The following is a 16,443-nucleotide window of genomic DNA, read 5'->3' as shown; positions in this document are numbered from 1 at the left end:
CTATCTATCTATCTATCTATCTATCTATCTATCTATCTATCTATCTATCTGCCTCATCATTGCTTAGAGGTGACCCTGGGGTCTCAAAGACTTCTTGTGAGAACACAGTTCTAGTGGTTCTTAGAAAGGCTTTGAATATAGGCCTAGCAATGAGGAGCTGCTATCCAAGAACCAACCTAGCTAGGTTTAGAGAGGCTAATCGCCAGAGGCTTTAGCTACCAAGTGATTAATTATTTTGGCCATAGGAACTTACATAACCATCTATCATGGCATGGCAGAGTTTAACATCTGTGTCAATGAAGGGAGGATCCATATTGGTGAAATCATGGTTAATTTAAATGGCTACATATTTCCATCTTGATTCTGTTTGTTGTGCTTGAAGATGGCATACTAGCTATGATCTGTGTAGAAAAACCAATTTTATCATTTCAATATATCTACTAGTACTAAATGGATGCAATGGTATTTGACCATCTGTTGATCTTAATTCTCTGTACCATTTTGGTTTTCTTTATGCTATAGAACTGGCTCAGGCGATTATGAATGAGCCCAAAAATTATGTTCCCTTGGGTTCTAGGTAGTAGAGTTACATTCCTAGGAGGACACAAACCAAGAATCATGGCCCTCTCTTCTGATCTGAGGAATACTAAATTAAAAAACAAAAACAAAAACCTCTTTGGCTCCAGTCTCCCAGCTGGCCCTTGGGAAGAATAGCGTTGTGGGCATTTTGTTCCTTGGCATTAAAAGCTTATAGCTCTTGGCTGCACTGCAATAGGCAAACAGCCTAGTGATACTATGTAAATATGGAATACTATGGAATTTGTTTTTAAGAGGAGACTGCTGCTTGTTAACGTGAAAAAACGTGTCTTGGAATTGAAACTTGCCTATTATATTCATAAAGATAGCAAATGCTAAGTCATGAATACTGCATTTACTTTTATAATCTGTCCTACCACACAGGTGTATCTTTTTTAAAAATTTTATACTTTTACTCCAAAATGGAGGTTAGAGGAGAAAATAATTCAAATATCTAGGGCCTGGGCTTCTTCTGGTCTTGGCAACTTTCATTAATTTTCAAGATACCCATTTGAAAAACAAAAAGAATAATAGAATTGTAGAGTTGGAATGCACTTTAGAGGTCATTTAATCCCACCTCCAACTCGATACATCATTCCCCTCTACATTATCTTTGACATGTGGAACACTTCCAGTGACAAGGAAACCACTACTCAACAGGCCACCTGTCCCATTTATGGGTCATTCTAATTATGGAAGAGTTCTTAAATATTGCAAAAATCTTCCTCCTAGTAATTTTGACCTATTGATTCCAGTTTTGCCCTCTGGGGTGACACATTAAAGTCTACACTCTTGTCTACATGGGTAGTAGAATGAGCATTGAATTTAGAGTGTAGACCAAAATAAAATTTGTATTTTGACATACATGTCTCCCCCCAACAAATGTAAGTTACTTGAGCAGGGACTGTTTGATTTTTTGTCTCTTGAGTGCCAGAATCTACCATGATTACTGACACATACTAGGTACTTTAAATGCTTGTTGAATGAGTGACAGCATTACCTCTCTTGACCTAAACCTCTATTAATGCATGTAAGTTTGCATCAGATTTTTAAAGAGCCAGATCATACTATTAACTCATGTTGAGCTCATGGCCAACTAAAATTGCTGGGTTTTTTTTTCGCATGAATTGTGGCATGACCAGGTCTCTTCTATCTTATACTTTTAATGCAATTCAATCTTTGAACCCAATGGAAAATCTTGCATTTAGATAGTGAATCTGATTTTGGTTATAATGAGTGAAAGAGTTCTTCCAAATGGAAATGTCTTTATTGGCAGGTGGAAATTGATGACTAGCATCCAAGTGAAATGTGAAGGTCCAGGATAGAAATTGGGGGAGTCCCTAACATAGGAAATAAAATTGAAGCCATGACAGGACCTGAGTTCTGCCAAGGAATAATGTAAAGTGAGAAGAACAGAGGGCTGAGGAAGAACTTTTCAGACACCCATAGTTGAAGGTTTGGGAGAATGATTACAAATTAGCAAAGGAAGTGAAGAGAAACTAGACGGACAGAAGAACTAGGAAGGTGCAGTATCATAAGTGAAGAGAAAGGGAGCCCTTCCAGAGGTAAGGGCAATCAAACATCACCACAGAGTAGATTTGATGGGGAGAGGGGGGCAGCTTGGTGGCACAGTGGACCTGAGTTCAAATCCATCCTCAAACACTAGCTGTGTGACCTGGGCACAACACTTCACCCTATTTACTTCAGTTTCCTCATCTATAAAATTAGCTGGAAAAGGAAAAGGAAAACCTCTCCAGTGTCTTTACCAAGAAAACGCCAAGTGGGGTCACAAAAAGTTGAACACAAATGAACAACAACAACAACAATGGAGAGATGTAGAAGTTTTAGCCAAAAGCAAATTATTATGAAATTTAGAGAGTAATTTCAGCAAAGTGGTAGGAATAGCATAGATCTGACCACCACATCATTGCCCTGCTCAAGTGACTACCTATTGCTTCTAGAATGAAATACAAACTCCTTTGTTTGGTATTTAAGCTCTGCAATTTGGCTCCAACATGTCTTTCTATACTTATTTCACATTCCTCCCTCTCAATTACCCTACATTCCTGCCAAACTAGCCAACTTGTCGTTTCTGACAACAATACAGAACATTCCATCTTCCAGCTAGGTCGCTGTCCTCCTCCCCTCTGCCTTTTAGAACCCCAAGATCCCTTTGGGGTTCACTTCAAGAGCCACCTTTAAGAAAGGGCTTTCCTGATCTTCTCTCCACCTCAATTTTTCATACTCCTTACCCTCTCCTACCATTATTTTGTATCTACTTTATATTTGATTTTCTTTATGTGTTTATTTCTCCTGGTAGAATGTAAGCTCCCTGAGCTCAGGGAATGTTTCATTCTTGTATTTGTAATGCCTGCCATGCTTGTTGAATTAGACTGAATTGATGGGAGCCAGATTTCAGGGGCTGAGAAGGGATGGAAGGTAAAAAAGTAAAGGCTGTGAATGTAGACCACACATTTGAAGAGTTAAACATCAAAAGGGAAGGGAGAAATTAGCTAGTTTCTAAAAGTGACCACAGGGTCAAGTGAAAGTTTTTAATAAAATAAGAGAGTCCTAAAATAAAATAAATTAAAAATAAAATAATATTTTAAAAGTAAAAATAAAACAAATAAAATAAGACAGAAGGGAAAAGGTCCTGAAGCAGAAAGACTGATGCAACAATCTTGGTTAGGGCTTTCCAGACTAGGCCCCAAGGAATTTGATCTGGCATGCAAGAGGGGAGATTATCTTTAGGGAGGCCAGTGACAAGGCTGATATAAAGGAATTCATTATTGACGGTCTCCATCTTTTCCCACAGACCTGGGCAACTTTGAAGAAGCGTTGTTATGAGCATTTCAAAGGTTTCATTCCCTCACTGCTCCTTTAGTTACACGGTGATCAGTTGCACATTTGGTTGGAATTTAGCTCTCCTAAGGGTTTTCTGTTTGGTAGTGTGGCTTTGAGTGGAGAGACCACCGGATGGGTGTGTGCTTGAAAGATGCTTTGCAAAGTCGTTGAAAAGTGAAGTTTACACAAAGCATTTCCTTTCCCTGCCTTTTTGAGGCTTTAAACACCTTAAGTCTAGCAGAAGGAGGACCAGCAAGTTGCTAGCACCCAACTCTAATGGGAAGAAGAACCCTTGGGGTGGGGGTAGATACCCTTTCATCTCTAGCCTAGAGAACTGGAAGAGGAAAGGGAGAGGGAATAAAGGAAAAGGAGAAGGAGAAGCAATAGGTGTTGACTAGATCTTCCTTCCCCTCCACTCTGGTTCTTCAATTAACCCTTGGTCTGATTTACCAAAGCCCCCCCTCCCCCCGATGGTTCTATTGCAAAATGCAGTCATTATTCCAAAGGAGAGGAAAAGAGATGGTTCAGGGAAAATATTTTTCTATATTTCTCAAAATATGCATGCATGTGTGGGGGAGGGGTGGTGGGATAGAGGAATGGGTAATACACAAAGGAGGAAAGTGTGGTGCCTGGTTTTATTTGAATTACTAATTTAACTCTTAAGCTGAAGCTGTTTCTATCTATTGTTATAAATCAGCTCCATCTAGGAAGAAGTAGATAAACAAAGACTGTTATTGCATTTTATTTTTTTTAAAAATAGAAAAAACAGTGGAAGCCAGTAGCAAGGGGGTGAAACAAATCTCTATCACAATGAATAGCTGTCAAGAACACTCCATGTGTTGTGTTCCACTGCTATGTAAAATTCAAGTGTCTCTGTTTGTGTAAGTGTTGTCATCATCAAGTGAAGAGGTAGCAGCTTCATTCGTGTTTCTGACTTTTCATTGTAGTTAAAAATGGCAAGCTCCATGAGGAACCTCAAGGCCAGATATGGCAATGTGAGATGGACAGATGTGAGCCAGCAAACTCTGGTGGAGCACTTTAGGTTCTCCTTAAAAGCTGCCAGAATACTCACTTGGAGATCAACAGCAAGAGTTGAGAAGGCACCGTGTTGGTGTGGGGGAAAGGGCACTCATCTAGGGTTCAGAAGACCAAGCCTTGGCATCTTAATTAGTTCTGTTGTTCTTGGGCAAATTATTACTCCTCTCTGGTTCTCTCATTTCCACATCTGTTAAATGAAGAGACTAGACAGGACGACTTCTAAAGTTCCTTCCAGAGCTATGATTCTATGATTATGTGGATAACCTGTTTCCCTAACATTCTCAAATAATGACTTAAGTCAACTCAACTCTCTTGACCTTTCATTTGGGGGGAACTGAGACACAAACAGGTGTGAAGTGAAGGTTTCAGAGCCAACAACTTGGGGCTTTCTACTGAAGGATGTTGAGAAAGCAGTTGAGCCCCACTTTTCTTGGGCTAGATCTGGTTGATTAGGGACAAAACCTATTCTCCTCAAGGTAGTTCAACTTTGCCTATGAGGCCCATTGGCTTTTGTGGGAAATTCCTTTTTAACCTCAGGCTTGGGAAAAGGAAGTCACTACTTTTGGTGTTCTTATTGATAATACCCTTCAGGATGCAGACTATTTATTATGAGGCTTTGGCCCTCCCTGCTGCCTCCATTTCTCTCTCTCTGCCTCTACCCCTAGTAGGAAAAGCAGGATGTGCGGGCTACTGCTGTCTCAGCTTGAAGAGCTAGTAATTAGCCCTTTGTGTCCAGTTAACTACCTTTCATCTCTCCATCAGCCGGTGTCTGCTTTCCTTACTAGCATCTCTGAGCTCTTTGCAGACCACTCCTTTCTCATTGTAGCGGGCCAGCTCATATGTTTGTCAGCGTGATGGAAGATGGTGTACACAAACACAAAATACACACACAAGCTGAGGGCTGGTCTTAGCAGAATCACTAACATTTTTCATTCGAGATGCCAAATATCTTTCTCTTCTCCACACCCCAGAGTAAGTCAGGTTTAGGTCACCTGGCTCAGAGGGAGACAGATGATAGCCAGGCCCCCAAATTTGGGCCCTTTAGAACTGTGGTATCACCTTTCACTTCTCCTCCATGGGTGAAATGGGAGATGACAAACTTGCTACTTTTACACCTAAGTAAAGTGACCTGATGACTAATTCTTAATTCCTAAACTCTTTTTCTCAACTCCACCAGATTCCTTTCCTTAGAGGTCTCTAATTCCTAGAGATTGTAGAAGAATGGTTGTGGACCCAGTGCTTTAACCAGCCATTTTGGTACCTGGGCCAGTTCAGTGTGTGTGTGTGTGTGTGTGTGTGTGTTGGGGACGAAAGGGATGTGGATGAAAACTTAAGTGCTAGGTTTCACTCAGTTGTTTCTACATTGCAAAAGGAGTACAAATGCTGTCAGGGGCTCTCTAAATTTTGGCACCCTGGGAAAATTACTGGTCATCTCACCCTAGTTTCAGTTCCATTTTATAGATTTGCAAATGTCTTTCTGAAATGGGTATCTCAGCTGTAAAATTTCCATTTAACAGATATTTGAGATATTTAAATATCCTCTATTGTGCTAAGTGCTCATAAGCTCATTGGTCTCCCTTTCAACCTAGATTATGAAAGAGGAAACACCAAAGCTGTCTTCTCTCTGGGGCATCCCTTAGTTTTCTTTGTTATTGTTGTTTTTAATTATTTTTATTTATTTTGTTAAATATTTCTCAATTACATGCCAACAGCCCTATGTTTTTGTCCAACCTTTGACCATCCTGCCAAATCCCCTCTCCCTTATGTAACATGAAATAACTTTACCTCCCTAGGGTCTTACCTTGGATATTGGTGTTGAGTGTTTGGAGAAATGGGAATGCTGTAGCTTGCTAGTGAGCCAGAGTCGGGCATCACCTTTGGGCACGCCTTGGTGAAGCAGAGTGGTGCAGGGGACATAGGACATAGCATCATGGTAAAGGGGAGAGAGCTCTGGGACTTGGAGGCAAAGGTCCTAGAATCAAATCTTGGTTTTATTATTTAGTACGTATGTAATTTTGGGTAACTTACTTCCCATCTAAGCCTAAGATTCTTCATTTATGAGTAGGGGATGGGGAGTGGGACAGGGAGGGCATCAGACTCTATGATCTTATGAATTGATCTACAATCCCTAATTAAGTACCTACAATTCCAGGCACTGTGGAAGGAGGCAGTCCCTGCCCTCCAGAGTTGGCATTGTGCTGGAATTACATTTGAAAGAGACTCACCACCCCGGAATTTGAACTGTGGTGCTGGAAGTTACTTACTTACTTAACCTTTCTGAATTTATGTTTCCTCTTCTATATGGGGATAACAATGCCTTTGAGTTGCTTTTGACCAGAGGAGGAAGTTTAACCAGAAGTGGATTCCTTCTGGGGGTATAGGGATAGCTTAGTATTTATTTCCCTCTTATTTTTGTTCCCCAGCATTAAGCAGAGATCCTGGGTGGCTTAACACTCCCTCCCCTCACTCCCACCCCCAATACAAGCACCGTAGGCCCCTACCTGTCACGTGTCTAGGGAAGTTCAACTTGAATCCTTTTGTATATTTGTTCCCCACCCCTTAAAAATGCAGTTGCAACCTCTCATTTTTCTGCTGCCTTGATGATTAAAAAGCATGACTTAGTGGAAAAATCTCGACCTCCTTGGGGTCAGCCTCTCTCACAGCAGCTGTGAGAGATAAGATTGTGCTGGCAGCCAACAGCTCAGTGGCTTGTTGGGAGCATTTCTGTTTGTTTGGGAGGAAATGTTGAGTTCCTTCGTTTGGGGGTTGTTCCTTCTCCCTCCTCTTTTTGGGGTAGAGCCCCCTTTTTTCAGAGGAATACATTGGTACAATCTGATGATAAGATCTCTTCTGGGAGACTGTGGCCAAGAAGCAGCTCAATTATTACACAGTCTTTTTTTTTCCTCACAGAATTAGCAGGTTTTAGAACCTTTTTTTGAAAAGAGAAAAAACAAAACAAAACAAAACAACGGAGCCTCCTTTGAGCAGCCCAGGGAGCAAAGTTCTCTGGCAAGGAAGCAGCGCACAGTCTTTTAAGTCCTTGGGGACAGCTTTCTCATGCAGTAGGGCCCAACTCCTGGGATAAATGTTATTGTTAAGTTATTTTAATTACAGTATATTAGTGTCATTGCCTCTCGCTTGGAGATCGGAAATGAGCTGTTGCCTCAGCTCAGCTGCCATCAGTAAGGAGTCAGTTTTGTGGGCTCCGTGGAAGTCTTCCTATGAGGCTCGCTCGAGTCCTGGAAGGGATGGCACTAGGCTCTTGAGGGTCATGTCCTTGCAGGATAATTAGAGCTCTGGCAAGGCATACTGCCTTGGGGCTTTGAGCACAGGCTTGGCAATGACCTGTATGTGTGTCTGCCCTCCAAGCCCCAGCCAGAAGGTTGGCTACCACAGCAAGTCATGATGGGACTGTACAAGATGTATGCCCATCAACAAAATCACAGACCTTGGAAGTGTTGAAGTTTATATCAAACTTGGCATCTTTCATTCAAGTCACTAAAAGGTTTTTGCTCACCGATCTCATTAATCTAGTCAACCAGCAGACATTTATTAAGTGCCTTCTATGTCCCATGCACTGTACCAGGAGATGGGGATACAGAGACAAAAGTGACATAGTCCTTGCCCTCAGGGAGCTTACATCCTTTTTCTCCTCTTCCCTCTTTTCTTTTTGCTACTGCTACTACTATTACAATTACCACCTGACATTTTATTTGAATGTTTAACTCATTTCCAACTTAGAATTAAATGTAGCACTCCATGGAACATAAATTCATTAAAAAAAAACTAATGGAAATGCATGATAGGAGGCTTTATCTTTTAATTAGATGGCTAGACATTATTTTTCTGAACTTAGTCAACTCTGACATATATCTATTACCAAAAGCTCACAATCAATTTTAAGGTTTACAATGTACTTTATACACATTATGACAACAGCTTGTCCTCAGTGTTGGGGAAAGGCAGGGGGAGGTGACAGCAGCCCTGGGGAAGTTGCCAACAACTTGTTCGTGCCATCATTTTTTTCCAGGAGAAAGTGACATTGGGCCATTTGGGAAGTGGTCTGTCCCGCTTGCATTTCCCTCTGCCATTATGCCCTGTCCTTCTATGTGTTCAGTACCCAATCTTGGGCTTGGTGTAACTTAGCTCAGCATGACTAGAGACAAGAAAAGGGCCCTGATGAATCTTGCATAGAGAAATAAAGTGATTGGCCGAGATCATCCCACCAGAGGTTATAGGGAGGAGTTCGGCCTCCAGGTTTCCTGACTCTGTCCATTGTATTATCTGTTCGGTTCTCTTCATCTTTTATCAGATTTTAGCTGGAACAGGCTTGAAACCAAATTAGATGTACTAGATAGCTTTTATCTCTCCCTCTTTTTCCTTTGTACTCCATACCGTGGAGAGTGGGGGTGGGGGAGATATAATTCATAGTATCCTAGAACGTGAGCAGGAGGAAAGGAAAGTCTCTCTAGCCTCTCCCTCTTTTACAGTGAATATGTCCTGGAATTTATCTGTAGTCCTGAGTCTTTGATCGTTCTGCTACATAGGGCGCTGTGGTCTAGATTCTATGTTGGCTTACACAGGTCTAGGTAGAAGATATTTGCAACTGAGGCCCACCCCTTCCTAGATGTGAGTGATTGCTTTCATTGCTTGAAGGTCTCCAGCTGTCCCAGCTTTTGGACTTCTGTGGAAACTGCTTGTCTTAATAGTCTTAACTAAGGTCTCCTGATGGTCAATGAGATCACTAGCTGGGGCCAGTTTAAAGATCTAACTGGATAGTTTCCTTCCTTCTGTGCCATCTGTGAAATGGGTTTGCTTATGAAAGGGTCAAGTAATAGAACTTTTTTTTGTCCTAGGCAGGCTCCTTCTTTCACTTCCTTATTTTCTCACCTCTGGGCCCTATTACCTTCCCTGTCACTCTTCCCCCCACCCCAACCCCAGAGAAGGCTGTACTTCAGCATGAATGGGGTCTAGAAGGAGAAAAGGTACAATCCTCCTTGCATTGCCCTCAGTGCACTGATTTCTACTTTGCCTATTGAGTACTGCTGAGTTCTAAATAATTTCAGCAATTTCAATAATTCAGAAAGTAGGAAACCACTTTCTGGGGAACATCATCTGACATATAGATTCTTTGCTTCTTCTCTCTGGATGTTTTTTTTTTCCTCTGGAATGCCACTACATTGCCTTTTTATGAGGCTTGTTAAATCTTTAATGTTGCCCTGTTGTGCAGCTGGCTTAGGATTTAATCCCCGTCAATAGGTCTTTATGGGATAAATAGTTAATCATTCATCCAGTGGCATGGAGAGGATTCCCTGAGGTTGGTAGTTCTTAGAATCCTCTGTAGAAAATGGAATGCTCATAGCTTGATTGGACTCCTGCCTGCAGCAGCAGATGCCTGGGATTGGGGCTGTGTCCCATTGCTAATTAGCAGTAAAAGTAAACTTTGACCATATTTGTAAGTGGAAAAGATTTCTCCTCCATGGGGCAATAAGGAAAGGTAATATGATACTGTTTACAACACAACAACCAAGAGTAGCACAAGTTTGAAGATGGTGAGGTCCTACAGAGTCTCTTGTTAACAAAGCATTAGGTCTTCAAATGTTGCAGAGTCTCCTTGATGAGATCGAGGACTGCTCACGAGAGTTTGGTTTAACCATTCACATGGGAAAAATGAAGTGGATGAAGAATGCTTATAGGCCAAACTATGACATGCAGTCAGATCCACAATCTGTAGAGCTTTTTCATCGGTATGTGGCAGATAGATAATGAATTGAGCCCAGAATTTCAAAAGGAAACTTTTGGAAAATTACAAAAGTCCTTTAATAACCCTAAACTTCTTTCTGGAATAAAGAGACTCTAACAACAGATACTTTTTCTAGGTTTCAAAAACTTAATGATTTGAGTCTGGGAAGAGTTTGGAGAGGAATGAGGTTACCCGTGAAGACCTCAAGCCCCTTTATTTTCCTGGCATTTCTTTTTTTAAAATAAATTTTATTGATTTTTTTTTTGTTTTAACATCACTACATTTCCCAATGTATCTCTTTCCCCTCCTCCCACAGAGTCATCCCTTGTAGCAAAGAATAAAAAAGAAAAAAAAAAGCTGAGTTAAAACAAGTCAACGAAGCAAATACAGCTACCATATGTGGTATTTCCCAGCTATAGTGCTGCCACCTCTGCAAAGAAGAGGGAAGGCCGCAGAGTCAAGCTTAGCCAATATAATTTCAAAGTACTCAGTTTCAAATGTTTTGTTCAAGTTCTTTTCACTTGACATTGTAGCATCGTCACCATGAATACAATTTTCTTGGCTCTGCTTCCATGCTTCTGTTTTCGTCGTATTCACCATTTCTTACAGCACAGTAAGATTTCATTACATTCCTGGGCCACAGCTTATTTAGCCAAACCTTTTGACAGCTGCCGCACTGACAGTTCTGTGACTAAACCTCAGGGCTACCAAAAAGTAGAAATGAAGACTTGGATTTCATTCCCACCTTTGCTTGTCCCTCCAGTCCAGATCCTTGGCCGTTCATAATTCTGCTTTGATTTTCTGGTCTATAGTTTGTATTATGAAGGTGGAAGGCCTATGGAGGGGTATGACCTTGAAGTCATTAATCAAAAAATGCACGTAGCAATTTGGAACTGTGCCCAAAGGGCTATAAAAATGTGCATACCCTTTGACCCAGCAACAGCACTTCTAGGGTTGTATCCCAAAGAGATCATAAAAAAAAGGAAAAAGAACCCACATGTACAAAAATATTTATAGCGGCTCTTTCTGTGGTGGCAAAGAATTGGAAGTTGAGGGGATGCCCATGAATTGGGGAATGGCTGAACAAGTTGTGGTATATGAATGTAATGGAATACTATTGTGCTATAAGAAATGATGAGCAGGAGGACTTCAGAAAAATCTGGAAAGACTTGTATGAACTGATGCTGAGTGAAGTGAGCAGAACCAGGAGAATATTGTACACAGTAACAGCCACATTATGTGATGATTAACTTTGATAGACTCAGCTTTTCTCAGCAATGCAAGGATCTAAGACATCTCCAAAGGTCTCATGATGGAAAATGCTATCCACATCCAGAGAAAGAACTACAGATAGAGGCACACTATTTGCTCTTTTTTTTTTCTTCTGTTTTGTTTTGTTTCTTCCTTCTTATGGTTCCTCATATTGCTTCTAATTCTTCTTTAAAACATGACTAATGTGAAAATGTTTAATAGGACTGTATAGGTAGAGCCTACATTGGATTGTAGGCCATCTTAGGGAGGGAGGTGGGAAAGAAGGGGGAGAAAATTTAAAACTCAAAAGCTTATAGAAGTGAATGTTGAAAACTAAAAATAAATTAATTTTTTAAAATGCACTTGAGAATATTCTGTGCAGATACTGTGGTGCCTCCCAAATGGTTATTTTATAGGATTGGAAGCACCTTCCTTCATCCTTGTCTGATAGGACCATCATGCTTTAATGCACCCCAATAATTGCCCCCAATACATTCAGTTTTCCCTTACCTCTCACCCTTTCTTGTTTCAGATCTTTCCTGATCCGTCAGACTTTGATCGCTACTGCAAACTGAAGGACCGCCTGCCTTCCATTGTGGTGGAGCCCACAGAGGGAGAAGTGGAAAGTGGGGAGCTAAGATGGCCCCCAGAGGAGTTCTTGGTCCAAGAAGATGAGCAAGAAACCAGTAAAGAAACAGAGAATGAGAAGAAGGAGCAGTAAATCTATCAAGGGCACCCAAAGGGGGCAAAAAAAAAAATACATCTGAACTGTATTTTTTTCCCATCATGGTGGAAAATGAGTGAGCCACAGTAGTTCTGAAAATGTCCAATGACAGCTTCAATTTTGCACCTGCAAGATCACTGGGTTGGTTTTCTTTCTTTTTTTTTTTTTGATATGTATATTTTTTTTTTTCTGAAAGAAATGTGTCCAGCAGCTGAGTCCTCAATGCAAAGATCAGCAAGGCCTTCTGAGAAAGGAAGTCACTTAGCTGGGGTTGGGGAAGTGTCTGCTGCTTTGAGATCACTATCTGAACTCTTCGTAGTCTTGAGGAGTTGTGATATTCCAGGGGGGGTTGGTAAAAGGCAGAACAAGTGAGGAACATTCTGAGGCAAGAAAGCAAATGACAGAAATAAGAGAAAATAGAGATTTTAAGAAAACACTCAGCAAAGACCTACAGCCAGAAAGCATTCAGAGGGGACTAGTGCTGGCTCAAAAGTACATCCATAAATAGAGTCATCATCTCTCTCCTGTTTTTCTCTTTTCCCATTTTTGTTTCTGTTCAGAGTGTGTTTGAGTGAATTAACAAGGGAGGAGGGGAAACAGACCACACTGGGACCTTTCTAATGTCCAGGGCAAAAAGAGCTTCGAGGCAAGCATGTGGGCAAATCCCTTGATCACCATCCTTCTTCCTCCTTTTTCCCCCACTGCTACCCCTAATCTTCACCTTCCTCTGACAGAGGACCTTTCCCAGTGGCTGTCTGTTTTTTGTTTTGTGAGTGGGGAGGGCAAGATTTTCTGGGTCCATTTCCCAAAGTTTCCATCCCTTTTTGTTCTTGGTGCCCTGGCATCCCGTGTCCCTTTGTGGGGGGTGAGGAGTATAAGAGAACTACAGGACGGGTCCCTCGCCCTTCTTAGGATGAAAGGCACATGACAGTGCTGCTCTCTCCTCTTGCCATTCTCAAAGTCTGAGCAGGAGGTTTGGGAATGCCTAGGCTCTCTTCCTTTAATTAACCCTTTCTTCCAAAGCCCTTGTACCAGTCTCTGAGCTGAATCTTCTGTCTCCTCCCAGTTGTTTGATTCTAGCCAGTCTGACTAGCTAGGTTACTTACTGTTGGCCTTCAGCCTACTTTTCACCTTAAGTATTCTCCCTCCTTTTTATGAGAAGTGGAGGAGTGAGGGGAAGAGAAACCTTTATTCCTTGGTATTGTTTTTAGGTAGAAGCTGAGTCTTTCTTCTGGTAATGAGGGCCAGTGTAGCCTGGGACTTGGAAGGAGTATGGATTGGGGAAGGGGGCAAGGAGGGAAGGAGAGGAGGAGGAGTGAGTGGGGTGACACGTGGTAGGTCGAGTGCCAGCAGCACTGTGACCAACTTGGAAATTAGAGGGGTGTCATGAGATACCTTGCAGCTTTCCAAGTTCTGGAGAGGTAGGTATTTTGTGTGTGTGTGTGTGTGTGTGTGTGGGTGTGGTGGAGAGGGGAGGAGGCTTATCCTGGATTGCTCTGCCCTGAGGAGGCTCCAGGAGGGAAAGGATGTTGTATTCAGACCTGAGTTCCCCCCTCAATCCCCCTAATTTTGCCTCTCCCACCTCCTTCCTCTCACCCTCCCTGGCCCTTTGTCTGGAAGGGCAGCTTCCACAGGAACTTTGGTAGCTCACTTATGAGCTGGCTATGGTGAGGCTTTCCACCTTGGAATCCAGGGTCCGAAGAACAAATTATAGAAACATTTCCATCTTGTTGCCCAATCCTCTGTGGCTTCCACAGAGGCAGAGAGAGGCAGCAGATGATAAGGAATCAGGCTTCGAAGCTTTCCTTGGGTATAACAAGGGAACCCAAGGCACTGGACCATTGCCTCCCTGTTTCCAATCAGTCCTGTTTCAGCCTCTAGTCTTGGACTTAGTGTAATATATTTGTATTTAATACCTCATGGGTAGTATGGCGCTGGGGAAGGCTGGGAAAGGGTGTTGCTTTTGTGTATCAGCAGGACCAGGTTTGAGGGGTATCTTTCCCCTCTTCTTCCCTCTCATATCATTTGCTTGTATTATAAACATTGATGGCAATAACTTTTAGCTCCATACAGTGGCAGCAGGCCAGTAGGTGGGGGGGGGCAGGGAGATGACCCCCCTGCAGTTTCTGCTGGTGACCCATGATAGGTCTGCCTCTGCCTCTCTCTTTCTCTCTCTCTCTCTCTCTCTCTCTCTCTCTCTCTCTCTCTCTCTCTCTCTCGTTGTGGTTTGGTGGCAAAGAGCCAGTCATCTCTGTCATGTATCCCCCGCTGTAGTTTTGATTATCATTCAATTCCTGTGGAGGGGAGAGTCGGGGACTCACCTAACTCCTTGTCTTGGGGTGGGTATCCAGCACCCCCCCATCTGCTTCCTGTTATCATCTGTCCCAGTCTTGATGTGTGATGAAACGTGCTTTTGTACACTGCATAACAAATCTACTTTCTGTGTGTATCTATGTTTATGGCTGGTGGGTTATTATCTTTCTGGTCTAGAGACCACTCTCTATCACCATTTGGAATTTGGAGCAGGTGAGGGGCCGACAGCCAGCATAGGCCAGGATCTTCAGAACGGTCAGCCCCACTGGGTTGATCCCATCTACCCTTGGAAGATACTATGCTCTTTATCTGGCCTCTGTGTCGTTGTGGGTTTTTGTTTGATGTTATTGTTGTTATTGTTGTTGTTTTCCCCCCTTTTAGAAGGAATTTGTGTGTATTTCTAACTGAATGTATCAAAAAAAAACTTAAGTAAAAAATGCCTGTTGTTTGATGAACTTTCTGTAACTTTTGTCTGTTCTTTTTTGAGGCTCAGGGAGAAACTAGCATTTTTTTTTTCCAAAACTACTTTTTGTCACTGTGACAGTTGTAAATAAAGTTTGAAAATGCTTTCCACTTTGGCCTGGTTTCCTTCTTTCCTTAATGAGAAGGAACGAAATAAATGCAGCAGGAACGAGGATATGGCATCCTCAGGAGGTAGGGCAGAAGTAGATCTTTGGGTCTTCAGGGAAACAAGGATTTGCTTGTGGTTTCAACTCCCAGAGATTGGGGGTGGGGGTGGGGAAGGGTGTGCCAAAGCAATCCATCATCAAGTGTTTCTTGGGTGCCTACTGTGTGCCAGATAGTGAGCTAGGTGCTGAGGCTATAGAACTGAAACTGAAAGAACTCTTACCCTCAAAGAGCTTCTTACATTCTGTAGAGGGAGTCAACTGAACACAAATAACTCTGTGACAAAGAAATAGAAGATAAATTAATACTTTTTCAGGAGGGCACTGGCAGCCGGCATGGGCAGGGGGAGACAAGGAAAGGCTTTGTGTCCAAGGTGTTGCCTTCGTTTTGAAGGAAATGAGGGATGTGGAGGTGTGGTTGGAGCGCCATCGGCTCCCTCATTTTAAATACAACCCAAGTTATGGTGAAAGAAACTCACTTGGGACACATACACCAGAATGTGGTCCTCACAGCCCAGGGGCATTCTTTTTTATGTATTTTAGTGGTGGAGAAGAAGGAAAAATATAAGAGCCTTTGATAAAAATATCTTAATTCAAAGTAAGTGATCTCAGATCTCTAATGGTGGCCTGGCCAGAAAGTTTTAGAGTCATGGAACGTTAGGACTAGAAGGGACCTTATAGATGGTCGAGCCCAGGTGGCTCAGCTCCCTTTTGGCAGTCAATCTGCTGAAGCTTATGGACTCCTCAGAATGTATTTAAGTGTATAAAATAAAATACATAGGATTACAAAGGAAACCAATTATATTGAAACAGTTATCAAAATATTAAACACACACACATATAAGTTCATAGACCCTTGATCAAATTAAGAATCCGTGATCTAACCTAAGAACCTGATTTTATGAGGCCCAAAGGAGCTGAAGTGATTTAGCTACTTATTGGCAAATTGGATTCCTATTTCAGGGCTATTCCTACCACACCAGGCTGCTCTGTTCTCTCTTACTCCACTGGCAGTCCGGGATATGTGCTCAGAATATAACAGAACATTATTTGAAATGCAATTCATTTTCCTATCTAAGTGAAACATAATTAAAAATAGGAATCTGCTGCCCAGAAAGTCATGATCTGTTCCAAAGTCATTAGGAATGATTAGGTGATGGTTCTCTATTTTAGACATTCTGGATCACTTCCTTCCAGCAGCACTGATGATGAGAATTAGTTTAACACGATGAAAAGAACTGCTAGAGATGTCAGTTTTTGTTCACCAGATCTGGGGTCTTCTACTCTAACCTCATGTGTTGGTCATCTCTCTAGGTTGTGAATTATCT

At 42.0% G+C, this 16,443-nt stretch overlaps 1 protein-coding gene across 1 annotated transcript in view; it reads left to right on the top strand.

Annotated features, from left to right (window-relative positions):
* The window catches only part of LBH (limb bud and heart development), a 30,520-nt gene extending 15,576 nt beyond the window's left edge, over positions 1-14,944 (top strand). Inside the window, exon 3 of the mRNA XM_027850489.1 lies at positions 11,985-14,944. Coding sequence (XP_027706290.1) covers positions 11,985-12,173 — 189 coding nt within the window. The 3' untranslated portion in view covers positions 12,174-14,944. The remainder of the gene's footprint in view (positions 1-11,984) is intronic.
* The last annotated feature ends 1,499 nt before the right edge of the window (positions 14,945-16,443 follow it).

This window comes from Vombatus ursinus, unplaced genomic scaffold (genome assembly GCF_900497805.2).
Source record: "Vombatus ursinus unplaced genomic scaffold, bare-nosed wombat genome assembly UNPS02009062.1, whole genome shotgun sequence".
Classification (NCBI taxonomy): domain Eukaryota; kingdom Metazoa; phylum Chordata; class Mammalia; order Diprotodontia; family Vombatidae; genus Vombatus; species Vombatus ursinus.
The sequence above is the reverse complement of the archived record's forward strand: the minus strand, read 5'-3'. Positions and strand labels throughout refer to the sequence as shown.